This window comes from Halichoerus grypus, chromosome 3 (genome assembly GCF_964656455.1).
Source record: "Halichoerus grypus chromosome 3, mHalGry1.hap1.1, whole genome shotgun sequence".
NCBI classification, from domain to species: Eukaryota; Metazoa; Chordata; class Mammalia; order Carnivora; family Phocidae; genus Halichoerus; species Halichoerus grypus.
This window is the reverse complement of record NC_135714.1, coordinates 36,733,142-36,760,443: the sequence shown is the minus strand read 5'-3', so window position 1 is coordinate 36,760,443 and position 27,302 is coordinate 36,733,142. Positions and strand designations below refer to the sequence as shown.

At 35.2% G+C, this 27,302-nt stretch overlaps 1 protein-coding gene across 2 annotated transcripts; it reads right to left on the bottom strand.

The window, feature by feature from the left end:
* Positions 1 to 2: 2 nt before the first annotated feature.
* GUF1 (GTP binding elongation factor GUF1) lies at positions 3 to 23,910 on the bottom strand. 2 transcript variants are annotated; one of them, XM_036088938.2, is made up of 17 exons: positions 23,533 to 23,910; positions 21,698 to 21,809; positions 21,399 to 21,547; positions 21,052 to 21,132; positions 20,089 to 20,166; positions 18,835 to 18,918; positions 16,051 to 16,115; positions 15,150 to 15,353; positions 13,643 to 13,782; positions 12,364 to 12,487; positions 11,842 to 11,974; positions 10,884 to 11,027; positions 9,630 to 9,763; positions 6,216 to 6,317; positions 5,258 to 5,377; positions 3,650 to 3,686; positions 3 to 2,640 (listed from the first exon to the last, which is right to left on the bottom strand). In XM_036088938.2, exons 1-17 carry the CDS (start codon positions 23,695 to 23,697, stop codon positions 2,503 to 2,505), a joined length of 2,010 nt encoding a protein of 669 aa, XP_035944831.2. In that variant the 5' UTR covers positions 23,698 to 23,910; the 3' UTR covers positions 3 to 2,502. The 2 variants fall into 2 exon arrangements, with proteins under 2 accessions (XP_035944831.2, XP_035944832.2); XM_036088939.2 differs by lacking the exon at positions 20,089 to 20,166.
* Positions 23,911 to 27,302: the final 3,392 nt, after the last annotated feature.

Below are 27,302 nucleotides of genomic sequence, written 5' to 3'. Positions count from 1 at the left end.
TGTTATCTAAATTTTATTTCCAGAAGTGAAACTGAATACATGCATCTGAGATATTCCAACATTATTAGTAGTATTGATTCTGCATTTACTTTTTGTTGCCATCAGGCACTTAAGAGATTTAAGTTAAAAGGCAGTAATTCTACCTATAATTTCTTAGTCACTCAGTGGGGAGTAAAAATTCTCCCATTTCTTCAGCATATTTTGCATCTTATAAGCCCATCTCAGAGAAGCATTACTTCCATACCTTAACTAAAATGTGACTGAAATGTATTTATAATTAAGTTCCTTAAAATAAACAGCAAATAAAAATAAATAAAACTGTTAGTATAAAATAGGTTCCTTAAATCCCAAATAACATAGTTATAATTGCCTTGTGTTATAAATGGTCTTTAAATAAGTCGTATCATCTTTCAGTCACACACCTGGTAATAAAGTACTGATTACTACAAACTACCCTATCTATCTTAGAAAGTCATAGTATTATAGTGAAAACGCTGTTTTGGTGCATGATTCAACTAGTTATTTCTAGTTATTTCTGTGCTTAAATGTGCCAGCTGAAACAGCTTAGAAGATCTTTGCATCACTGCCCTTGATGTTAGGGGGCTATTCTGAGTCAAGCCCATGTACACAAGCTCCTCAGCAAACAGATTTCTGGCCACTAGCTCCCTAGCTCAGAGGCTAAGCTGCTGTTAAAGAACTAAGAAGCCTATCAGATTTCCACAAGGCAGTAAAGCATGGTAGCTAAGAACTAGTAGAAACCACTGTTTGTATCCCAGCTCTGTCAATAACGGACACCGGCAAGTGTTAGTCTGAGCTGCTTGCCCTGTAAGATGGTAACAGTACTTGTACCTCGACTGTTGTAGAGACTGAACGAAGCAATGCCGACGGAGCTCAGCTCAATGGCTGTCATATATTATACTCAATAAATGGTGGCTATTCTAATACTCATATTTAAATTATTGTAATGTTTGCAAAAATCTCAATACTGTTAAGGTCCTCTGGGGAATATGCTTAGAAGGCACACAACTCTATATTATCATGAAAGTCATCTGTTTGGGAGAGTGGTCAGGGGAGCGAACTTAAGCTTATACTACAAAATTTGAAAAATACTTTTATCACTACAAGTAAAACTGCTTCCTAAAGTCAGAGGTTAAAGGAGAACTAAATGTGTCCAAATTATACACATACTAATACAGCATAAATATTAAATAGTAGACACATGCTGCATACTTCATGCCAGGTACCAACTTGTAACTTTCTCCTGACAATAATGGTAGAACAGAACATTTTGTCTTAGCAATTACATGTAAATGCTCTTCTAGTTTCAAATATACTATACAAAATACAAATATTGTTATGGAATTTCATATTTCATCTGTTCTATTACAGCTGGAGGGGATAGGGAAGATATATGAGCAGATTATATAAGCAGGACGAAATCACAGGCTAATTAACCTCCATACACAATTTTATGTAAATCCCACTATCTTACAGTTAGAATTACCTCATAATGTAATAACCTTAGTATAAAATATATCAATAGTCTTATCGCTACAAGACGTTTACCTCATTCAGTTCATTCAAGGCAGAGGACAAAATTCAATGGCTAAAGTATCTTATTGTAATACAATCTGCCCTCTGGTTTTTTCACTAACTGGGTGAATGGAGGTAAGAACAGCATGATGGCCATTTACTGGCTGTGTGACCTCAAGTAAGTTACTTAACTAAAGCTCTGTCTCCTCAACTATGAAATCTAGACAATAATTATTAAACTGCCATTAATAACAGCTGCTAATACCAAACACCTATCGGTCTGCACCAAATGCATCTTAATTATCAAGATTAAGACAGCCCCTACCCTTACTTTAATTTAGATGTGTATTAAACTGTTTCAAACATAAAAATTTTAACAAAAACTAGACAGCACATGTCCAGCTAGAATGCTGTTTGACTTTGATAACTGACTCCTATAAATCTAAATGTCTCCAGCTAACAACAAATTGATACTTAGGTGATTTTGAAAATACTTTAGCTTAAACTTGAACTGGACAGAATCTAAAGTATGGGGCCTTTTAGTGTAAGAAAAAATATGCCTGAAAACAAAATAGTTAAGATTCACTAAGCAGTACTGTGTCATACACTCTTCTGAGTATTTTAAACATACTATCTGATACAATCTTCACAACAACCTATGGAGGTAAATAACAGTATAATCCTGACTTCACTAAAGAGTAAACAGAGAGGTTAAGTAATAATTTACCTTGCTAGTGAGTGGTAGAACAGAAATCTGAAACCAGACAATATGGCTTCAGAATCTAAGGCTCTTACCTGCCCACTACTTACTTTTCAAAGAGCTAATAGGTTATTTAAACCTAAAAACCCTGAAAGTAACAAGCAAATTTTAATAATTTTAAATCTGTTGTCAACATATAAATTGCTATGAAAAATTAAAAGATACACAAGTTTTAATTTATGAAAATTCATTGTATTTTTTTCCACCAATTACTTATCAGGTTGTGTTCTTAGAACTTTTATAAAAGCATCTTTTGGAACTTCAATGTTGCCAATTTTCCTCAGTTTTTTCTTTCCTTCTGCTTGTCTCTTCAAAAGTTTCATTTTTCGGGTAATATCACCACCATACTGAAAAATATTTTTAAAAATTGGAAGTCCAAATCACTCCACAGAAAATCATACAATTGCATACAGACATCAATACAGTTATAACCTTACAATTATTACCCATGAGGTAGACATCTGCAAAGTTACCTTTCTAATCACCTTCACAGCAGATCATAATTTAACATCTTCGAAGAACGATAAAGGCTTTATTTTTTGGATGGAGATGAAGATTACCAAGGAAACCCAATATTATATTATGCATGTCAAGAAGAATTATCAATTCTCTTACTGATTCAAGTCTTAAAATTCTGGATCATATAGCCATCTAATAAATTCATATAGTCATAAGTGTGCCAGTCCTGACACTAAGGATTTAGAAAAAGCATTCACCATTTACTTCTCATAACTGAGTTAAGAAATTTTAATACAAGGGAGGGGGGGGCGCCTGATGGCTCAGTCGTTAAGCGTCTGCCTTTGGCTCAGGTCATGATCCCAGGGTCCTGGGATCGAGCCCCGCATCAGGCTCCCTGCTCAGCGGGAAGCCTGCTTCTCCCTCTCCCACTCCCCCTGCTTGTGTTCCCTCTCTTGCTGTGTCTCTCGCTGTCAAATAAATGAAATCTTTAAAAAAAAAAAAAAAATTTAATAGAAGAGACCACAAATGGCAAAGCAATGTAGGAGAGGTGGATTTCAAATTGCCATACTCTTCCCGCTGTAAGACACAGTCATTGTCTTCAAAATTTCTCCTTATAAATTAGATCAATAAAACATGTTATCCTGATCATAACTATTACAAAAATAATTTATTGGGTAGTACTTCATATAAGGAAATTTTTATAAATAAGATGGAAAAATAAGAATGTTATCAAAATGAATATATTAACAGTCAAGCTGAGATTTACCTATTTAAAAAGAAAACTGGAGATGAAATGGTTATTGTAAAAACAATGGAAAGCAATATATACCCCCCTCTGATTTTACACTCATGAAAACAGATATATTAATAAAAAGTAGAATACAGGCAGATACGTACACATTTTGCCAAAACGTTTTTCCTATAAGCTTTCACACTGTAAAAGAGGAAATTTTATATAAAAATTATGTAATTTCAATATACTCTTTAAAAAAGAATTTTATTTTCAAAAACAATCTCCTTTCAAGATTTAAATAATCATGTTATACCTAAGTAAAACTGCCATAAACAAATAGATAGGTCAAATGCTCTTATCTATTTTTATGTATTTGACATAAAATAGAAAATGGATTCAACATGAACATCAACATAAATTTTATTAAGAATAAAAAAGGTCAAGGCTTGTGGGTAGTCTTGATTAGGCCAAATTCAAGAGTAAGTATAACCTTAATTATAAGAATTATACAAGGTCATTTCTGGCTCAACCTAGAACTGTTCTTACCACTACTATTTCCAAAAAATTTAAAAATAGTTATCATCACATTACTAACTCTACCACATGTGGGTTAAGAATAACTAGGAATATAAAAAATATATTACTTTTATAAACCCCTTTTCAGGGCAAACTAAATAATTTTAATATATCCACCCAAGCAGATACAAACTAATCTATTTCTATAGTGTTTCTAAGAAATCTGGAAGAAATTTGAAAAAAGTTCCATTTATATGTATTCCTTAAGAAGATATAAAAATCTTTTTTTTTTTTTTCTCTAAGGTATCTTCTAACCTCAACACAATTATGTTAGACTTATACGCTATTTTAAAATTGTACTTTCCAGGATGTTCCCTGGTTATCAACTCTACTCTGCTAATCTCTGGGTACTCATGAAACTCAAAACAATTAACTAAAGCAAAATTGTGTTAGGAAATGAAATTCCCTGCAAATACTGATATAAAATTTGTCCCAAGACTATGTAAAAATGTTGGTTGTAATTTCACCACTACTAATACATGTAGGTTTGGGTTTAAACTACAACTGAATAGCAATTTCCAGGTAGGGGATACTTCTGATTTTCCAGGAGTCAAGGAAATATGCTACATGCTACTTCCTGCATTTACTGTTACCTAGTAGAGCAGCTTATTCCATGTTCTGATCATATCTCTCATAAAAAAGACCAGTTTCCTACATAAATTAGCCTATCTTCCATGTCTACTATAGATTACATAATCAATCTACAATGCAAAGCTCAACATAACAGCATTCCTGTCTGTCATCTCTGATTTCTAATTTGGCTAGATCTGAGAAGTGATATTAAATGCTTCAAGTAAAAATCGTAATTTAGTTTTGTCTTTTGGAAGAGTATCTCCAAAACTTTTTTTTTTTCCTCAAGACTTCTTAAAAAGTTTCAGTTGCTATTAGCTTATAAATTATACCTTACCCAGGAAATTCAGTAATCATTCAGTAAAATCAATGGAAATAAAGCAATTCCTCAAACCCATGCCCATTATATTATTAAAAATAATAACACTCAGTGTTAAGTAAATCACTGTAACAGTTATCAATTAAGTGGAATTAAAAATCAGATTAGTGTTTCTACAAGTAGGAATAAAGCTTAGGCCAATGTGAAGTTAAATTTTTCAATATTATTTCATAATACAGTTCTAGTCCTATCATTTCTAACCATTTATCATTTCTAAAACAGAGAACAAAAATGAATTTCAACTCACGTTTCTCTTGCAATGATTTTGCTTCCAATAGCAGCTTGAATTGCTATCTCGAACAGCTGCCTAGGAAGAGAATCCTTAAGACGTTCACACATGGCTTTGCCAACAGAGTGTGCTTTGTCTCTGAGAGAGAAAATGCAACTATTTACATATCCTAAATATGAATATTTAAAGTACCTTTCTAGTCCATATACATAATCAATGTAAAGGTGATTTCTCAAGGAGGTTCAAATGGAAATCATTTGTCATAAACATCCCTTACTATGAATCATATGACTTCTGATTGCAAAAATAACATTATGACCATTACAGGAAATGTAGAAAAACATACATAAAAACCATTCTTGATGCCCTTCCCTTCAACCATAGAAAACCAATGTTAAACATTTTAGAATGTCTATGTTAAACATACATCCTCCCGTTATTTTTCCGCATATGTTTGGTATTTTAGTTTGAATCATAGTGTATATATGTCAACTCTTTTATTTAATAGGCATTTTTATGTCACTTAGGATTACTTCACAGTGAAGTTTTAATAGCTTAACAGGATTATTAAATAGGTGCTACATTATTTTTATCAATCTATTTGCTGAACATGTAGGATATTTCATTTTTCATTATTATAAATTTTTTATGAATATAAAAACCTTTTTGTTCTCAATTTTAAATCTATCATAAAGTTTACAACCATTTCTTCTACTTCGTCTTACCCTGGTGAGGGAAACATTTCTTTCCATGACACTATTCTTTTTGGCTATTTTAATTCTGTTCTTTCATATTTAACAGTTTGAAAAGAGAAGCATGGAAAAAGAATGGAAGGAAAACCTAGTACAAGGAAATTGAATTACTTTTAAGTTTTCAAAATGTAGCTATCAAATAAAAATAAGCAATCAATAATTAAATAAAAACATGTCAAAAGTGGTTACTTTCACATTATATGATTAGTTTCTAGTCAACTTACTTGTGTACAATAGTTACCAGCTCCTCTACAAGATTTCCATTCAGTAGAATATCCATTTTTACAAGTTCTGCAGTCTGGTAGCCTGCATCTTCATAATCAAAACTAACAAGGAAAAACATCCAAGTGATAGATAAACATACTTCCCAAGAGACTGTATGATTTTTCTTTGCAAAGCATCTTTTTTCTACCCATCCCCATACACCCCACCCAAAGATCTAACTTTCTATCAAAATATTAAATACACATTTCACATAAACGGATGTAGATGACCACAGTGAGGAACAAACTCCCTCATCTTTTTACATTTATGAAACGAAAGGCAAAAGCAAGGGGCACATGCTTTACAGGGGAAAGGAGAACAAACTGGTAAGCCAGTCTAGGAAAATGGGACACTGAAGGCAAATGTCACCTTCTTCCCCAAGTTTCCTCCCAAGAGCTGGCTGGCTGTCGACAACAGTATATATGAACGGGTCATTCTCAGGGATTCATTAAGTTTGGGTTTCTGTTTAGCTTTCTATTACCAGTTAAATAAATGCTACGGCACTGATAAAGAGTCACTATCAACAAGACTTTTGGATTTCATATACTCCTCTTCGGTTTGAAACTTCACGGGGCTTTTTTGAGGATGAAATAAGTTAATACGTCTAAAGCACTGAAACAGTACCTAATACAAAAACAGTGTTTAGAACAGAGCCTAGCTTAGCACATAAAAGCACTTGGTTAGCGTCAGCTATCACTATTAAACAATATGGTCAAAGCTTACAATGCTAATCAAAACAGGTTTAACTCTCAAAACTGAAGTCTAAGGAGAAAGAAAACTTTAATTATGCTTACATGTCTTTTCAATTATGGATAAGAACATGTACAGTCCTAAACTGTCTTAATTTTTTATTTATTTATTTATTTATTTGACAGAGAGAGACACAGTGAGAGAGGGAACACAAGCAGGGGGAGTGGGAGAGGGAGAAGCAGGCTTCCCGCAGAACAAGGAGCCCGATGCGGGGCTCGATCCCAGGACCCTGGGATCATGACCTGAGCCGAAGGCAGATGCTTAATGACTGAGCCACCCAGGTGCCCCTAAACTGTCTTAATTTTAAAACAAACTGATGCCTAGAGCTGCAAGTATTTGGTTTCTAAACCTTTACCGGGAAGGTCACAAATTGATACTGATACTCTTTAAAACCATATTATTACCTAGTTTTGCTAAAATCCTTTCTTCAAGAAACATTAAGCATTTACTATATGAAAGATACCATCTTAAGTACTACGCAGAATACAAAGAAAGATAAAATCTAGACATAGTCTCTAGACTTCACCTGTTTACAACTTTAAAATCTTCAGTGCTCCAAAATTTTAGAATTTCTCCACTCATTTTTTCAAAAGAAACCATTAAACAAATGTCTGTGTTTCCAAGACAGCCAAATGGAAACCTAACCTCTATTCAAAACACAGTTATTCATTCAAGTGTACCCCTGAAATGCAGGAAACAGTTTCAGGACTCCAAAAGGCTACTTGGGGGTTTAAGGACAAACAGTTCCATCAAGTTAAGTATCAGAAGCAGCCTCACTACAGTCTTCATATAACAAAGGAATCCTTCTTCTGACCCAGCTGCAGAAGATTCTTGCCACCTGGCATAAGAGAAATTGTTCCTTATCTCAGTCCACAAGAGGCCGATGGCCTGGGCAGGAAGATCACAGACTGTGATGCATTTTTATTGTTAGGAACTGAATATATGTAAAAAAGATCCATCTTGAACATAAGAATCACCTTAATTCTGGAAGCTGGCATTATTTTATTTTTACATAGTTCAAAATTAAACATGTTCTTTCATTTAATCTGAAGTATGTTTAAGTTTCTAAACCAAAAGATTTTAAGCCCACTTAACTCATAAAGTGGTTTCCAAATGCAAACTACAAATGACAGACTTTGTTAAAAACGTTTATAAACACTTAGCTTAGTAATCATTCTTTTAACCACAATAATTGTTCTTTTATTTTTTTTTTGTTTAAAGATTTTATTTATTTGTCAGAGAGAGAGAGAGAGTGCACAAGCAGGGGGACAGCAGAGGGAGAGAAGCAGGCTTCCCACCGAGCTAGGAGCCCCATGCAGGGCTCAATCCCAAGACCCTGGGATCATGACCCGAGCCGAAGGCAGACTTGAGCCACCCAGGCGCCCCCACAATAATTGTTTTTTTAACAACATGCTGCCTCAATTCATTTTACTTTAAACCCCAATGCTACTTATTTGCTTAAGTTCTTGTCTAAAAGAAGACACGGAAGAAAAAAATCGGGTGAAAAAGTAGAAAAAATAACTTCTCAATACAAACACAAAGAACACTCCTTTATATCAATTATGACTCTTTCATTCTAAAGCTCATTTCATAAAGCTAAATTTCCAGGTCACTGTAGCATGTTTTTTGAACACTGGAACTCTTCTTTGAATGTTAATGTTAAATATGCCTGCACATGCATGTAGGTGCATGTGTATTTTACAGATGTGAATGTTCATTTTCCCCACTTCACAGCATGTTTTATATTTTCTTTATATTCCAATATATGCTATCCAATAACATAAGATTTTAGGATACTAAGTGCATCTACAGTTATTTACCCCAACAGAAAATACTCCCAAAATGCTATGCATGGAGTTGTTACTTAGTATTAAATCTTCCTTCACTTCTATCAAGCTGTTCCTCCATGCACTCCTGGGGACAAGACAATGGTTTTCATAATGTGGACCACTTATTCTGGAGAAGACCAAGTTACGAAAGTGTTCACAGATACAGGGGCACACCTGGCATTTTTTAGACTAAATATGTACTTCTGTTTTCCAAATACATACAGGTGCTCCCAGGATTACAAAACACACAAATACAATGTACCACTAAGATCACAGTAGCTTCTTAAAACTACGTATAATTTTTTTTTTTTTTTAAAGATTTTTATTTATTTGACAGAGAGAGACACAGCGAGAGAGGGAACACAAGCAGGAGGAGAGGGAGAGGGAGAAGCAGACTCCCCGCCGAGCAGGGAGCCCGATGCGGGGCTCAATCCCAGGACCCTGGGATCATGACCCGAGCCGAAGGCAGACGCTTAACGACTGAGCTACCCAGGCGCCCCTAAAATTACGTATAATTTTTAACAGACAGGGGAATATACTCCTTCATGAAGAGGACACTACTTTTTTTTTTTTATTAAAAGAAGGGTAATAGTTTGATGAATGGAAGGAACTCATTCTTCCATAAGCAAATTATGAATACTCTCTAACACTTTTAGGGTTGCTTCAAGCCTTTCTATCCTTCTCCACTATCTTCAAGAGAGCACAGATTATTAAATAAGTGGAGTATTAGTATACTCATGTCGGTCAGTATTTCAAAAGTTATCCAGGTATCTGAATTTCCCATTAAATTTTTACCTAGCATATCCAGAAGACAGGGATTTCAAAGAATCATAAAAATCCACCACAATTTCATTCAAAGGGAAGAGATATTTAAGCATAACTCTATTTTGATCAATATACATCATATTCTTCTGAACTGCTCTTCGAGCCTAAAAAAGAAAAATGTGTTTAATGATAACCTATTTAAATGATTTACAATGAATATAGAAAGATGTCAATTACCAACCTAAAAATTTCCTTACAAATCCTAATAGAGGGCAAAATGAAGGAATATTTAATGGTCTACTAAAAATTTGCAAATAATACTTATAATACAGAGAGAACTATTTCGTATTTCAATTATATTTATTACCAAAGCTTTTAATCCTGTCTTTATCTAACAATTTTATTTTTAAAATTATATAGTATTTAATGATAAACCAAATGTAACTACAAATAATGTCAAAGTTCTAATTTCTTGTTTTACAAACAAACTTAGGTCCAAAGAAATTAAGCAAGTGACCAAAGTTTTCTAGTTTGTGATTACAGAATTAAAATGCAAGTCCACTAGTAATCATCTGAGAGTTCTTTCCAATATATGTCAGAGTACTTTTTTTTTAAGATTTTATTTATTTGACAAAGAGAGATATAGCGAGAGAGGGAACACAGGCAGGGGGAGTGGGAGAGGTAGAACATGGAGCCTGATGTGGGGCTGGATCCCAGGACCCTGGGATCATGACCTGAGCCAAAGGCAGATGCTTAACGACTGAGCCACCCAGGTGCCCCATGTCAGAGTACTTCAAATAGTTTTGTTGAGGACTATGATTTGTGGATTAAGTCATTTATTACATTGTGGCAAAAACTAAGGCAAAATGGGGAATACCCACCCTTTAGTCAAAAGTCTCAAGTATTATAGTAATCTTTCAAACTACCCTCAATTTCAAGTACTATGAAGGCTAAAAGGAACTATTCTTTTAGCTAGTCAATATAAACAAGCATCAAATTTCTTTCCTTTGGGCTAACATATCAACTCAGTAAATTAACACGGATGATCAAAATTCTGGTTCTATTTTTCTTAAAGTCAAAATTATTTTAAAAGTGTATCTATATCTACATCTCTATCGTGTGTGTATGTGTGTATACACACATACACACACACAGTTGTAGATCTTTATGAAAATTTCTTACAAATTCAATGTGCTCTACAGAGAGAAATCTTTCAAAACCTGAGTTGGAAACCACTGTTAGGACTAAAATTAACTTTTATATTAAATTGTATTATACTTATACCTGGCAAAGCATCATTACTTTTCCAGTATATTCATCTGGTGTGATAATTGTACCCAAAATAACTGGCTCCAAATATTCTGTTACTTTTGATTTATCAGGGAATTGTGCAGGATTGATGATTGTAATTTCCTTTTCTCTGTATTCCTAAAAATAAGAAAAATCACCAACAGCTAAAAAAAGTCTTAATTACCGTGTTTTAAAATTTGCTTTTAATTTATAGTAAATGTTAGAATTTAGTATAATTGCATTTGCTGAATAAAAACAAAAGAATTCCTAAAACTTAGACCATTACCTTAACATGCTTTGTATTTTAAAAAAACCACCCAACTGTAACCACTTAATAATTTTTAATAAGTAACATATCTTGTTCATCAACATCTACTAAACACATCTCATGTACCACTTAGAAAAAGGATGATGTAAAAGCACATTTTAATCTGCCCTTTATAAGGCATTATCAGTAGTTTCCTAAGTTAATTTTGTTGGAAAATATTTACAGACACCAAAGTTAAAATTTGTTTAAAATGAAGAGACTGCCATTTAGATGGACTACTGTCTCTATCACTACCTTGAAATCTAAAATTTCCTACAGCCAGGTAGCGATGAATACTTCACCTTTCATAAGATAAACTACCTATGACCAAAATTATATTCTTCATTTCTGTACTGGATTTAGACAGCATTTTAATTACTAATTCTACATTTTGTTCTCAGTTAACAGGCTAGATTGACAATATATAGATTTCTATCAGGTTAAGAAAAATACTGCATAAATTAGTTCTCAAGTGGCTTCTCCATCATTAGTCATAAAGTAATTCAATTTTTAATGCTACTAATCAGGAAATATTTCATGTAATAGCTAGTCAGCTAATGGTGTACTAAAAAGTTTCTCTTGCATTCTGCATATACATACATACACTTATTTCGTTTTCCCTTGTATGCTGGTTCACAACAGTACCTTTATCAATTTTGCTGACGAAAGAACAGCTTTATATGGAACAGTTGGGGTTGTCAAAATTACAGAAGCATTATATTCTTGCTCCAGTCGCTGGTTGAAAACTTCCATATGCAAAAGTCCAAGAAATCCCAACCTGGGGGAGAAAAAGCCAAACTCCAAAATGCTTATGGTCTCATGGGCCCTGGTTTCTTTGATGAATGCAGTGTTACTTTGTGGGGAATGGGTAGAATCAAAACTCATTAAAAAAAAAAAATCATTCAAGCAATTCACATCATAATTAAATGCTAGCAAAACTTCATTAAATAAGATTCAAAATTTAAAAAAAAAAATTCTATTGGAATTCTATTTAAAATTGCTATAAAGCTTACCCATAGAACATGAATACAGTGTGAAATAGGCAGATGTTTGTTTTGGTTCACTTTAATAAGAACTTATCTTCAGAAATGAAATGTTCAGGAGCAATGAACCACTTAAACTTCACTTTTCAATAAAAATTTGATCCTACAGGGAAAAGAATCTTACCTCCAGCCAGCACCTAAGGCAAGGCTACTATCCCGATGAACTGTCACACTGGAATCATTTATAGTCAGTTTTTCTACAGCACTCTTCAGGTTATTATATTCAGATTGGTCTACAGGGTACATTCCTGAGGACACAATGATTTCTAATTATCACATGTGAAAATCTGCCTAAAAACTAAATACACAATGCTTCCAAGATCAAAATTAATCATTTAGCTTTTAAATTACTTCCCTATATTTCACTGACCACAATAATTGGTTTGCTAAAGAAACTGAGTATTAAAGTTACACTGGCTTCAAAGTACCTTGCAAGTTTCAAAGCCTTAATGAATTTACAAATGGATTCACAACCCAAGTGTTTTTATGCTTTTGCAAAAATATAAGAAAAATTAAAAAGAACCATGGGAATCAGGCCTATTAGAAAAATACATCATTTCAAGAAACAAAAGTTGAAGACATCCCACAACCACAAATGAAACTCCCTTAGTAGATGAAAAACAGAAGTAGAAATGAAAGCTACACTGAATTCTGTAGGGCAGGTAATCTATTAAAATCAAAGATAAATTTTGCTTTTCTCAATTCACCAACAAAAACCATACAATTACTGATTCATCAGATTCTTTTTCATCTGACACCTCAAGTCCTCATCTCTCAAGTTCTCCAAAATTCCAATGATTGGCTTTGCCTAAACGTGGGGGTAAACAAACTTCATACTTCCCCGTGACAGATACAAAGGGAGAAAAGCAAGTGGAGGATACCCAGCACGGAGTAACTTGACGACCTTCAATCAGGCCTTCCTTTTCCAAATGTCTGTAACACCACACAGTAGTAAAAAGTTGTGAAGTCATGCATACAAGAGGTAACACTATCCTCTGCCATGTCTACACTAGTACTGTACAATATTAAAGAAAGTCCAACAGGAAGGCAGTCAGTAAATGTCCACTGACAATTAGTAATGAAAACATCCTAACTAGAAAAATATTCCAAATGCAATGACCTACTCTCTAGGGAAACAAAAAGGAAATTTATATCACTATGTTCTTTTATATATCAGAGAGCTTGTTTCTTAAGAGCTTATAGTTTTTAAGAAGTTCTATAAAAATGTAGGAAATGATCTCCCACATAAAGTTTCACTATACATATGAAATTAACTGATACATAAATAGCACATAAAAAAACTAAAAGAAATACAGTATTCTGGAATTAGCTATTATTTAAAATGAATATTTCTAATTTAGAGAATAAATTGGCCCTCATCCTTGAATTTGTGAGCTCCTCACCTGCAAATACCATTGGTTTCGCTGATTTAAACCCAGGCAAGGGCTCCACTGGTTGTTTATGTAAGTATAATGTATCTCCTATTTGTGCTTCAGTGACATCTTTCATCCCAGCAATCAGATAGCCCACCTGTCCTGCATATCTAAATAAAATTATTATATGGAAATATTTACTGCTTTAATGTTTCAAGTGCATACTCAACAATTAGCTCTACCTTTCCCGGAAATGATTACATTTTCCAAACAAAACCTCATCTAATTCAAAGTAAGTACTACATATCAATTCTCACTGCTAAACTGTCAGCAAAAGAACATACCATGCCTTACAGTCCATTATCAAGGGCCTCTGCAACACAACAAGTCTACGGCCTTCCTCATGACTCTGCCCACCTTTGCACATTAAACAACAGTTTCTAAAATATAATGTAAACATAGTGAAACTAAGTGCAGAAACACAAAATAACTTCTTGTAGTGTAAAACACTATTTTATTAATGAGTTGTGTCACCAATGTGCTTTAAAAAAAAAAAAAAAAAGATCAATTTTTAACCAAGCAGAAAAATGTGAACTCTAAACAAATCTGACACCAATCTGATGTTCCTCTTGTAGGAAAAGAGCACATCCCAAGATTTCAGAGTTTTAGCTTAGTTTTTGTTGTTTTTTTTAAAGCAAATTTCCTACATGATAACAAACTAATTTACGTTTAGGATAAGGTATCAGAATCTTAAGTGAAGATACAGTAATGGTCAATGTATGAACTGTATGATGGAACACAGACTTTGGAAATATTTGAGTAAAATTAAAAGACTTTATGACTCAATTAAATAAAAAATGCAATGAGCAAAATAGTACTGGTTTTAGACATACATTAAACTATCAAGTGTGACCTATATAGTTACTACCTTAATTTTTACAGATGAGGAAACAAAGACCTTAGAATGCTCCAAGTATGTGCCAGATGATTTATCTCATCAGTACCTGGAGTACTACTGATAGAGCAGGCACTCAAGTATTTGTAAGTGAACTCAAATTCAGTTTTTCTAATGCACACTACCTTGCTAACCCCATGTGTCGTGGATTCTAATCAAAGTTTTACTGTGAATTCCATACGAAAGGAAAAAATTACCAAATTTTCTTCACTACTTTTATGTTGAAAAATCTAATTATAAAAAAATTAAATATCAAAATTGATACCCACTATGATTTGGATATGGGTGAGAGAACCCTCTCTTTCACTGTCTCATCAAATACATCAATATAGGACCCAATGTGCACCAGATCATAAAATTTGTTACGACTAGTCAAAAGGAATAAAAATATATCAAATTTATACTGTCCTTCACACATGAGAGTCCTCTTGCAAGAGCATTTACTATTTAGTTGCATTAAATAATCAGTTTGGGTTTTTTTCTGAGTTACCAAATTGGGATCGTTCTAAGCATACCAAGCTGAGAAAGGCAGAGATCGAAACACATATAAATATATTTTAATTGCTATTGCAGATTACTTACAGTTTATGTGTTGGCTGCTCATTAGGATTCAGAACTCCTACTTCATTAACTTCATACGTCTTTTTAGTATGTGCAGATATAATTTTATCTCCTTTGGAAACCACTCCATCAAATAATGCTACATTGGCTATCACACCCCTATATTGGTCAAATGTGGAATCAAATACCAAAGCTTTCAGGGGATTTTTGCGATGCACTTTGGGACTATTAAAAATAAGTAAAAAGAAAATATACACATAATAAATTAAAATCTTAATAAAATGCCTATTTTAAAATCAAGTATTATGCTTAATTTATTCTAGTACCTGAGAAAGTCACCCAAGTGAGAGCCAAAATAAAAAGATGTTCCTCAAGTACAATGCCTATTTTTATATTAGTTTTATTTCAACCTTGAGTTTTAAATGACTGTTTTAAGGACGCCTGGGTGGCTCAGTCGTTAAGCGTCTGCCTTCAGCTCGGGTCATGATCTCAGGGTCCTGGGATCAAGCCCCGCACTGGGCTCCCTGCTCAGCGGGAGGCCTGCTTCTCCCTCTCCCACTCCCCCTGCTTGTGTTCCCTCTCTCGCTGTCTCTCTCTCTGTCAAATAAATAAATAAAATCTTTAAAATAAATAAATATTTTAAGATTTATGAAACTGATGAAATATATTTATTCAGTATTAAAACACAATAACTGCTAATTTATTCAAGTCTCTTTATTACAATGATTATTAGGAAGAGAACCCAATCACCCTTGTTTGCTTTTTTTTCCCCTATACTGTGCTTGACTTCTATGTATCAATAAAAATAAATAATGTATTTTCACTCACCACAAGAATGGTCTAATCTAAAATTACAGATTAGACTGACAGCCTTTGTACTATTAAAGATAAACAAACAGCATAAAAATAGCAAAATACTTACGGTGGTATTCTTTCAATGACTGCCTGAAGAACTCTTTCAACGTTAGTTCCAAGTTTAGCAGAAATCTAAAAAAATATGTATTAAAAAAATAAATATTTAAAGACTACTTTTCAATCCAGGTGACTGAGCTTTATAATCAGAAAAAAGAAAGAATTCTAACAGTTATTAATTTGAAGAAAGTAATAAAAGGAAGCACAAAGCATATACTATACTGACAAATGTCCTTCCATTACAATTAGGTGAGTCTATGGTTCTTGGATCAAATTACAAAAGCATTCTGATTATGGTACTGAAAGAGCAGTGGTCTAAGAGTTTAAAAAAATCTGAGTAACAGTTACAATTCTGTTTGGACTGTATGACTCTGACCAATACATATTTGAGCTTCAAGTTCCTCATCTAATAAATGATCATTTATATTTTTTCTAAATCTCAAGATTGTTGTGTAAAGAGAATAAACAATATATGTGGATGACACACATATAGTTACAAGGCATATTACTACTATGGTTCTCCCACTGAGAGAATGAGCTTGAAGACTCAAAAACCACAGGTATGACTCACCTTGTCATCACTAGTAACTGGACTGCCTCTTGAAATCTTGATTTTAAAACCCATTTCCTAAAAACCACCTCTTAACCTTTAAACTCTCTCTAGATCAGTTTCTCAAGTCAGCATTAAGGACAGTTTGAGCTGATAATTGTTTTAAGGGTTGTTCTGTGCACTGTAGAATCTATGAGAATCTATGGAATGTCATCTACCCACCAGATGACAGGAGCACCCACTCCCCAGTACGACAACAAAAATCATCTCCAGATATTGCCAAATGTTTCCCAGGGGACAAAACTACCCCCTAATGAGAACCACTGCTCTAGACGCCAGTACCTTCTTTGCAATGATCCATCAAGTTCCCATCTCTAAACCACTGAATGGACTACCTTTTTTCACCACCCATTAGCCCCCAGCCCCCTCCTTTCCCAGCTGAGACTCCAGGGTCCACTATTTACAATCACAGTTCAACCACTATCTATTCTCTCCCTATCATAAGTTCAGTAAAACTCCAATGTGACTGCTTCCAACAATGTGTCTTGTCTTTTTTTTAAGATTGTATTAATTTGAGAGAGAGCGACTGAGTTACCCCAAGCAGGGGGGAGGGACAGAGGGAGAAGGAGAAGCAGACTCCCTGCAGAGTATGGAGCCCAACACAGGGCTGGATCCCAAGACCCTGAGGTCATGACCTGAGCCAAAGTAAAACACTTAACTGACTGAGCCACCCAGGTGCCCCAACAATGTGTCTTTTCTATGCCTATAATACAAAGGGCTTAACATTACTGGAGAAAAATCAAGTAACTGGTCTGGCTGGCTTCTTGTGAATTCATGACCACACATCTCAATGTGCAGTTAAACTTCCTAACTTCCCAGGATGCGTCCCGTAGTAAATTCACATTACCACTCATTAAGGTGTTTCACACCACCTTCCTTTTCAATCTACACGTTTTTCCCTCTGGCCAATTCACTCTTGGTTGATGACTTTGCCTGTTATTTCGTTTAAGGAAACAGAAAATACCACAAACTCCCTTATCCAAAATAAACAAATCTATCTGTATCTATACTCACAACCATTTTGCGGTCTTTCATTACAATTTGAGAATTATTCCCCCTTCTCTGAAGACTCAATCCTTCCACACTTTCTATTCTGAATGCTATTCTAATCCTTCTCAAGTTCTTACTCATAACGCCCTCAAATTTACAATAATGTAGTTTGGCTTCTAGGACCTTTTTTCTACACTTCTCCCTAGGAAACCATATTCGTTTACAAGGCCTCAATACCACATAGATGTTAAAAACTCCTACGTATCTATCTCTGACCCCAATTCTCTCCATGAATGCCTGAATTGTAGATTTACACAATATCCCTACTTGGAGGTCTAATAGACATTTCAAACCCACTACGTCCAAAGCAAAGCTTTTTCTTTTCTCCTGTATCATTTCCTCTCCAGCTCCTCCTCATATCGATATTAACGTCTAGTATCAACTACTTGCTTAAACCCAAAGCTACCTGATTCTTCCCTTTCTTTCACTTCCTTACATGTAACCCACCAGCAAATCTCTCCTATCTACAAATATACATTAAGTTTGCCCACTTCTCCACCATCACAATCACATACTTAGCCACCTTCACAGCACCTGAGCTATTCCTGGAAGCTGGTTTCCCCTTATCGATTATTGTTTTCTAATGAATTCTCTATGAGGCAACCTGACCAGTTTATTTTCCTCACTTAATTTAAAATCCTTTAACTTAGAATAATTTTCAATACCTTTGAATCTTGAGAAAGTGATAAAACCTTTGTTCCTTAGTTTTTTCAACTGGATCACAAGAATAATTCCTAGCTCTCCTAACTGTGTAACAAGGATTTTTGGTGAAGATCAAATGAAGTATCAGTAAAAAGAACTTTGCAAAACTATGAAAGCTTTATATACCAATGGGCTATCAAATACTATGAAATTTCACTTAGGCCAATACCTGAGTTTTTTTTTTTTTAAAGATTTTTTTATTTATTCATTCGAGACACAGAGATACAGAGAGAGAGCATGAGCAGCGGGAGAGGCAGAGGAAGAGGGAGAAGCAGGCTCCCTGCTGAGCCAGGAGCCGGACGTGGGGCTCGATCCCAGGACCCTGGGATCATGACCTGAGCTGAAGGCAGATGCTTAACCATCTGAGCCACCCAGGCGCCCCATGAGATTTTTTCAAGTATAACTATGTCTTTAAGAAAAAGGGTATTTTACCTTAATACATTCATCACTTGGAATATCAAACACTTTTTCAATTTGCTTTTCAACCCTTGCAGGATCAGCATTCTTCAGATCTATCTTAAGAAAAAAAATTATGTCTTAACACAGTAAACATAAAATGTATTACATATTAATAGCATTCAGAGACAGTTAAAAGCATACCTATAATAACTAATACCTCTATTTTTCTTTTCAAAAGTGTTAAAATAATCTAGATATAGGCAATATAATTTTAACTAGTATGGCCACTGAAAAACAGAGAGCAGGCAGAGCAGAGCATGCAAAAAATGTAGACAGCTGGCAATTCAAGGCATAAGAGTTCAATAACAATTTATCAACCAACACCATGTAAACTGATTTTGTAAGTTAGATGTAACTTATGACAACAAACTGTCTTACCATAGGCAACTTTGCCTCTCTTAAACTTAACTCCATTATATAAAAAATTCAACTGAATGCAATGCAGTGTTTTGTTTTGTTTTTTTAAGATTTTATTTATTTATTTGAAAGAGAGAGACACAGCGAAAGAGGGAACACAAGCAGGGGGAGTGGAAGAGGGAGAAGCAGGATCCTCACTGAGCAGGGAGCCCGATGCGGGGCTCGATCCCAGGACCCTGGGATCATGACCTGAGCCAAAGGCAGACACTTAACTACTGAGCCACCCAGGCGCCCCTGTTTTTTTTTTTAAGTAGGCTCCATGTCCAGCAGAGCCCAACGTAGGACTTGAACTCACAACCCTGAGTTTAAGACTTGGGCTGAAATCAAGAATCACACACTTAACCGACTGAGCCCCCTAGATGCCCCATAATGCAGATTTTTAAATTAAGATTCTTTATTAATTTCAAAATATAAAAGTTATGGTTTATCAACAGTGCTCAGCTTAGCACTTAACTGTTATGTTTCATGTGTTACATTGTTTTCCCCAAAGTCCTAAGTGCTTTTTCTTTTCCAATATATGTGTTAGTGTGATAAACTATTTTTTTGGCTGCCCTGCACATACTCCTTTCGTACAGAAATAGCCTTCAATCACTCCATGTCAATTCAGGCAGACTGTCTTCTAACTACTTGTAAGGACACAGGAGTTTGAGTTGCAATTCTATCACATGCAATTCAAAGAAATAAATCCTACCAATATATTTAATATATAGTTGAAGACTCTTCATATAAAAAATAGTATACTTAATACTCAAACACCAAATCCACTTTTAGAAAGTAAAATACTGGACACTCTTGTCCCATTAGAATTACCTTGTTTATAACTGGAATTACCGACAGCTGTGCTTCAAAGGCAAGAAAGAAGTTTGCTACAGTTTGGGCTTGAATACCCTAGAAATATCAAGGCATAAGATACTGATATGACCATTCTACCATCTATCACAAAACTTATAATTTAAGACCATTCCATACATCTTCACCAAAAGCAGAGGTATAAAGTATGGTATCTATACTTCCATGAATCTGGATAATTCCTTGTGAAAATTCCTTTCATTTTGGGAAACATTACTGGAGACAAAAAGGTGAAACATGAACCCTCAAGGTCATGAAAGCCTACTAAAGGACACAGTAATGTGATGTGGTTTATAGAACCCTGTACTATGTATATAAGGTAGACACTGACTTTCCCTGACAGGAACAAGGAAGGTTTAACACAAAAATTATTTTGGGTTTTGAATGAAAAGTTTGTGAGAAACCGAATTATATCAAAAGCTTTACTTTAATAGGACATCATAGGTCTTACATCATCAATGAGTATTTTTTTTATGGTTATCTTTGTACCACACAAGAACCTGGTAATGTTATTGACATGTTTCTTTAAACCTAACACTTCCTAAATTATTACCTTAAAATCACCCAAATGACCTCCAAAGTAGATTCATTTTCAAGTTCTGCTAAAAATTAATATTAAAACCCCAAACTAAGAACTGCTAAAAATGGAGGTTTTGGTAGGATGAATGTATAATATACTTCAACAATCCCTTCATTCTTCTGATCAGCTTAAAGTGTTTAAAATATGAACTAGTCAATTTCACAGACTGCTTTAGTGCAATAAAATTCAAATTAACAGGACCAAATCATATGCTTTGGCTTAAGTAATACAATAAATCTTATTATTTTCAAACACAAAAATTCTATTTCCAAAATATATTTTAAGGAAAACCTCTTGAAACAACCAAAGAGCATGTCATACCACATAAAATTAAAAGTACCTACCTCGTTTGCATCAACCACAAGTAAAACACCCTGGCAAGCAGAGAGTGACCTGGATACTTCATAACTAAAATCAACATGGCCCTGAGAAACAAAAAATATTGTTACTTCTAAAGTCAGCTGTAATTTTTTTAGGGAGGGGCATTATGGCAAATCTAGTGACTCCCCTTGATAAAAAGTTAATACATTTCTTTTTTGGCCTATACTTGTGAAATGATTTACTCAAACATAAGAACACTGAGAAAACAAAAAGCAAAGTGTTTAATGTTCAGTTCAAAAACTGAACAAGGATTTGTGTGCACTATTAATACAAGGCTGACTTAACAAGAGAGACAAAATATTAAACTTACCGGTGTATCAATGAGATTTAAAAGGTACTGCTTTCCTTCATAATTATAGAAAAGAGATGCTGTCTGGGCTTTAACAGTGATTCCTCTTTCTCGTTCCACTTGCAATTTATCAAGAACCTGCTTATTATTTTTTGTTTTATCAATTGTGCCTATAAGAAGAAATATTAGTATTTCGATGGGCTTTTAAAAAGACACTATACTGCATATAAAATTAAAACCAAAATTTTAAAAAGCACAGTAAAAATGATGATTAATTACTCATGGCCATCAATTAACTATATAACATAAAATGAAAATACCTGTTAGTTCCAGGAGCCTGTCAGCTAAAGTACTTTTGCCATGATCCACATGTGCAATGATACTGAAATTTCTAATATTTTCAACAGAGAATCTAGACATGTCAATTTTTTCCTAGAAACGGAAGAAAAATAAAACATTTATGAGTATACACTTTGCATATGAAAAAAGTATACTAATTCAAAGATTATTCCTTTAGTTTGAATACTTTCATTTATAACATTTATATTATTCCTATGAAATAAAAAGATGCATGGCTAAACTCTAATTACAAGCAACTGATTACAACAGCACTCATCAAATACATCAGTGTCACTGTCAAGGTAACAACTTAGCTAAAGAAGAGTCCCTTATAAGTATTTCCACCACTTAGAGGGCCAATAAGGAAATGAATTTATTTTCATGAATGAAGAACACAAGGTACCTAGAACTCCTGAACAGCCTTAGAGCACCCGGTCTAATAAAACTGCTTGAGGCAAAAAAGCTACAGAAAAGTTTTAAGAATAAAAAGGAAATTCTTTCCCCCATCACACATTTAGTCAGCAGTCAAATCTATTTAAAAATCTGTGCTCCTAACAGAATCTTCAAAAGTTTAATTTAGATGCAATTAGGTTATGTGGCAACTTCTTTGGAGAGAGGAAAAAAAAAAGATAACATCAGCAAAAAAACTAAAAAAAACAAAAAACCTCATCACTTAAAATTTAAAAATATTTTAAAATGTAACTCCTGATTTTTAATTGTATTCATCTTCTTTAATGTTTTATGAAGACTCATTGCAAATTGCTAAAAATGGTTATTCAAATTGAATGTCAGTTTTTTTGTACTCTAAACATTTTATTTTTCCAAGCAAATCCATTCCATAATCAGCATTTAAAAAGTAAAATTACAATGAAATACACAATACTCATGAGCTTTACATTTTCTTTTTATAAATGAAGACGATGAAGGTGCAACTTCTATCTGAAAGAAATTGAGAAAAAAACTAAACCTGATTTGTTTGCCCAGTGGATTTCCCACACCACCCTTTCAATTGCCATTCAATTAAAAAGATATATAGGACTGCACCACTTTTAAGAACTTTGAATTGCAACATAAATCCATTTTACACTCCACAATTTAGAAGAGGGCAGTTATCATACTTGTCTTATTTTTTCCAGGTACTCATAACTTGCATTCAATTACTCTACTTTTCTGCCTAAACTGTATCTCTTCCTAGCAAACAAAGAGTGTATTTTTAAAAAGTTGCTGAATTCCTCACCTTCTCCACCACAAGAACAAAGACTAAGAAAACAAGTTTGCTTCGGATCACGTAAAATAATAAACAGAAGCTAAAGCATACCCAGCACTTCTTACATTATAGATACTGGACTAAAAAGTTCTATGCCTTACACAGTACAATACTCATGAAGAGCCATTCTTTTATTCTTATCTCATTTAGCAAATGAAGAAAACAGTTACGGAAAGTTCAAGGAGCTTCCCCAGGCCACAGAGCTAATAAGTTGCAGGAAAACGGAGGTTACACTAGTGGCCTCTTCAGCAGGTTTTTAAGAAAATTAAATGCACGCAAGGTCCCTGCATCAGTGCCTCGCATAATCAAATAAATTAGTTACTGACATTACAAACTAGTAAACTCGAGAAGTGACTTGCCCAAGGTCACATTGATGAGCTGTGGAGGATTCAAAAACCCGAGAGCAAGGCGCGCTCTTAGCTCTACCTCCCTCACAGAATCTCAACCTGCATTCACAGGTAGTCTAGGAAGTCCTTCACGCTTCCATTGTCGCAAGGAAGGCCCTCCCAAGTTTTAAAACACGGTTAATCAGAGACTAACGGCGGTCACCTTGCGGTCGGCAGAGCTGTAGAGCCTGTCCAGAGTCCTGGACTTGGCAGCAGCCCCACGGCTCGGCGTGCGGCGAGGCTCCAGGACGCCCCGATGTGCAGCGGCGGTGGCCCACACCGTGAGCGCGCGACCGTGCCACCTGCCCCGACCCACAGGAGTCCACATCCCTCCGCGCTACGGAAGCGTCAGGAGAAGATCTCGAGACAGCTCGGCGTCATAGCCTGCGGCGCGATTTTCCACAAGGAGCCCGCTGCTAAGAGCCGGAGAAAAACACCCAACCAGCTTTACGCAGCAGGAGAAGAAAAAGTACCGTGGCCAGTGCGGCCCAACTAGCGACCCCGGCGCGGCAACCGAGACGCAGCGCCGCTCGTCGGCGTCCGCACGTAGCACGACAGGATGACGTCAGCGCGCCTCCACGCGAGACTGTAAGGAAGTCACGTGAGGGCGAGCGCTCCGGTAGTGTTAGTTGTGCCCCAAAGCTGCGTTGTGGTTTAGCTTCTCCTACCAAATAGCAAAATAATATAGCAACTATTTTAAAATTTGAAAGTCGAAATAAACTCCCCCCCGCGTTGTTTCTGATATGGCTGATATTTTAGTGCATCTGTAAGGAAACAGGCGGTAAAATTAATTCCAATAATGTATCCTAGGACAGTTTGGACCAGAACGGAAGGTGGAAAAGTTACACCCTGAACTCCCAGAAGTCTCCCATCATCTTCAAGTTTGATTTCAACAAATATTGACCTTGCAGAGGGCAGATCCCTGGTTAAGTAATGTAGGTGCTAATGATAAGAGATCATGAGACCTATGTAGCACATCCAGCGTCTGTCTCCCACTATCTCTCTTGGGCTTTTCTGGAATATCTGAAGTTTGTGCAGAGGAATGAGACAACAGCTGTGTTGAGTTCACCGTTGTATTAGTTCTACTTCGTTCTTCGACTACTATAAATCAGAACAGTACTTGATACAGCACTAATTGCTACCAGCTTTGTTAGAGAATAAACTTAACAGCTACCTTGAATCACAATGAACACAATAATTCATGGCAGTTCATATGAATCAGTTGCAAACTGCGATAATTTGAATATTAGTCTTCTTGATTTGACTATATATACTGCTATTATATACTTAAAATTTTTTCCTTAAATCAAATTACCTTTTATACTTAATTTATTTTAAAAGAAAAAATTTGTATCATTACCATACATTGAAAAGCATTGTGACCTGTCATAAAATAAAACAGTAATAATAAGTGTAATTAATTTTTAAAAATGTGATTCAATGCTAAGGTCTCACCTGGGAAAGGCTTTGAATCTCTTGATTAAACACGTAGATTAGCAGGACTCCTGGGTGCTCAGTCAGTTGAGCAACTGACTCATGATCTCCCCTGGGGTCATAATCTGGGGTGGTGTGATCCAGTCAGATATCAGGCTTGTAGCCTGTTTAGGATTCTCTGTCTCCATCTGACCCTGGCCCTCTCCCCTAACTTGGGACTCTTGCTTGCACCGCATGCTCTCTCTCAAAACAAACAAAAGCCAAGAACATACAAATGTAGGTTAGCAGACATTAGAGAAAAATTTTAAAACATAACACTAAACAAAGATTTTTCTCCTTGACCTAATTAGCAGTATTGAAATAAAATTGAAAGGAGAATTTTCTTGGGGCGCCTAGTCCGTTAAGCACCTGCCTTCCGCTCAGGTCATGATCCCGGGGTCCTGGGATCCAGCCCCAGGTGGTTGGGCTCCTTGCTAGGCAGGGAGCCTGCTTCTCCCTCTCCCTCTGCACCTGGCTTGTGTGCTCTCTCTCTCTCTCTCTCAAATAAATAAATAAAATCTTAGAGAAAAAAAAGAAAGGAGAATTTTCTCTGTATGATTGAGTATTCTTGATGCCATACTTGTCTCAGCTAAAATCATCTTGGTACTTTATTAGTCCCACCCTTCGGGAACACTGCTGTATCTTACGTAATTGATGCTACATTCCCAAACCCACAGATGAAATATGTATTCATTAGAAAAGTAATCACTGAGCATTCCTAAGTCAGGTACTATACTCGACATGGGAACTCAAAGAAATGAAGCAAGTTGTCTGAAATTACATAATAGGTAAATGGAAAAATCTGTATTTGAAACCAAAGCTCTGCAATATCTTTAACAACACAAGTTTATTTAGTTTTCAATCTGGGAAGAAAGGAGAGGTTGAGTCACTAAAGTTTCAAAGTGGAGGTATATTTTCCTCTGGGCCTTGAAGGATAAAAAGTTTTTCTCAAAGAGATAACTAGAGCCTAACCAAGCAGAGGAATTAGGGACAGCGTAATTGCGCTTACTATGTTCCCAGTATCACTCTACACACTTTCTATCTATCAACTTGTTTAATCCTTACAGAGACCTCTAATGCAGGTACTCTTGTGACTGTTTCTATACAGACATCTGAGAAAAGTGTGGCTTTTTACGTAACTGCCCACAGTTACACAGTTAGCGATGAAGTGGGCTGTGAGCCCAGGCAGTCTGGCTCCAGAGTCTGCACCCTTAACCATTCCATTAAAGTCTGCTGAGCAAGGGTAGATGAGTAAAAACATACTTCCTATTGAGTTAATGGTCAGTAGAGGGACATGGGCAAGATTTGGGACAGTGACATTTTACTTGAGGCAAGGATTTCTGAAGAGTTCATATCACAAAAAAAGAATCATTTCCCCCTATGAATAACTATAATAGGGAGATTACATCCTTACATATTATATCAATCCATAACTATCATATTTATGTATAGCGTATGTATATTTTAAAACATTTGAAGGGCTTATTAGTGTGCTAGGACTGCCATAAAAAAAGTACCACAGACTGGATGGCTTAAACAACAGAAATTTATTTTCTCACAGTTCTGGAGTCTGGAAGTCCAAGATCAAGGTGTGAGTCAGCAGGGTTACTTTCTCCTGAGGCCTCTCTCCTTGGCTAATATGTCATGGTCTTCCCTCTGTACTTGTTTGTGTCCTTAATCTCCTCTTATAAGCACATGAGTCATTTTAGAGTTGGGCTTACACTAAAAACCTCTTTCTAACTTAATTACCTCTTTAAAGACCTTATCTTCAAATACAATCATATTCTGAAGTATATTGGGGTTAGGATATCAACATATGAATTTGGGGGGGGACATAATTTAGCCCATAACAAAGTGAATAATAAAAACATAATACAGAAATAATTTTAGCACCTGTAAATTTGTTTCAAAGTTATGTGGAGCATTTTAACACTAGCATACTATTAATAATGTTTAAATAACATTACAGTAGTCCTCACAAGCCCATGCACAAATTTATAAGCATATCCACAGGATGTTAACAAAGGACCTCCAATACTGCTGGTAAGCAGCTAAAATACTGCCACCATGTGTCTCCAGTGGAAAATACAGCTTGAAATTCATTTTTAAAGTCAGTGTTTAAAATCTGTGATTATTTTCAGAGTTTCATATATTTTCAAATTAGGGCTTTATAAATATTTTTATATCACAAAATAGAAGGTTCTTGAGGAAAGAAGGAGAAAAGGTTCTTGAGGGAAGGAGTTATATATGGAAAAATCAATTTCAGTCAAGTTTGTGAAGAACTTTAAATAGGGTCTTGCTAGTTAGCATTTCACCATTATCCTGTGCAGAAGCTATTGCACCATAGGCAAGGAAACAACACACTAGGTTTTTGTTTAGGAAGCCTACTCTAACAACGGTGTGTAAATAGATGGAAGTGGAAAGCAGATGAAGTGATGACAGAGAAATGGGACAGAAAGA

Bases quoted from the DNA above. Each gene is read 5' to 3' on its own strand.
- GUF1 (XM_036088938.2), bottom strand. From the start codon at position 23,697: ATGTGGACTCCTGTGGGTCGGGGCAGGTGGCACGGTCGCGCGCTCACG. The intron at 13,783-15,149 runs GTAAGTAATCTG...AATTTTATTTAG, and splicing joins GAGCAGCCAACACATAAACT to ATATGCAGGACAGGTGGGCT. The intron at 11,028-11,841 runs GTACTGTTGTGA...TCTTATTTTTAG, and splicing joins CGTCAGCAAAATTGATAAAG to GAATACAGAGAAAAGGAAAT.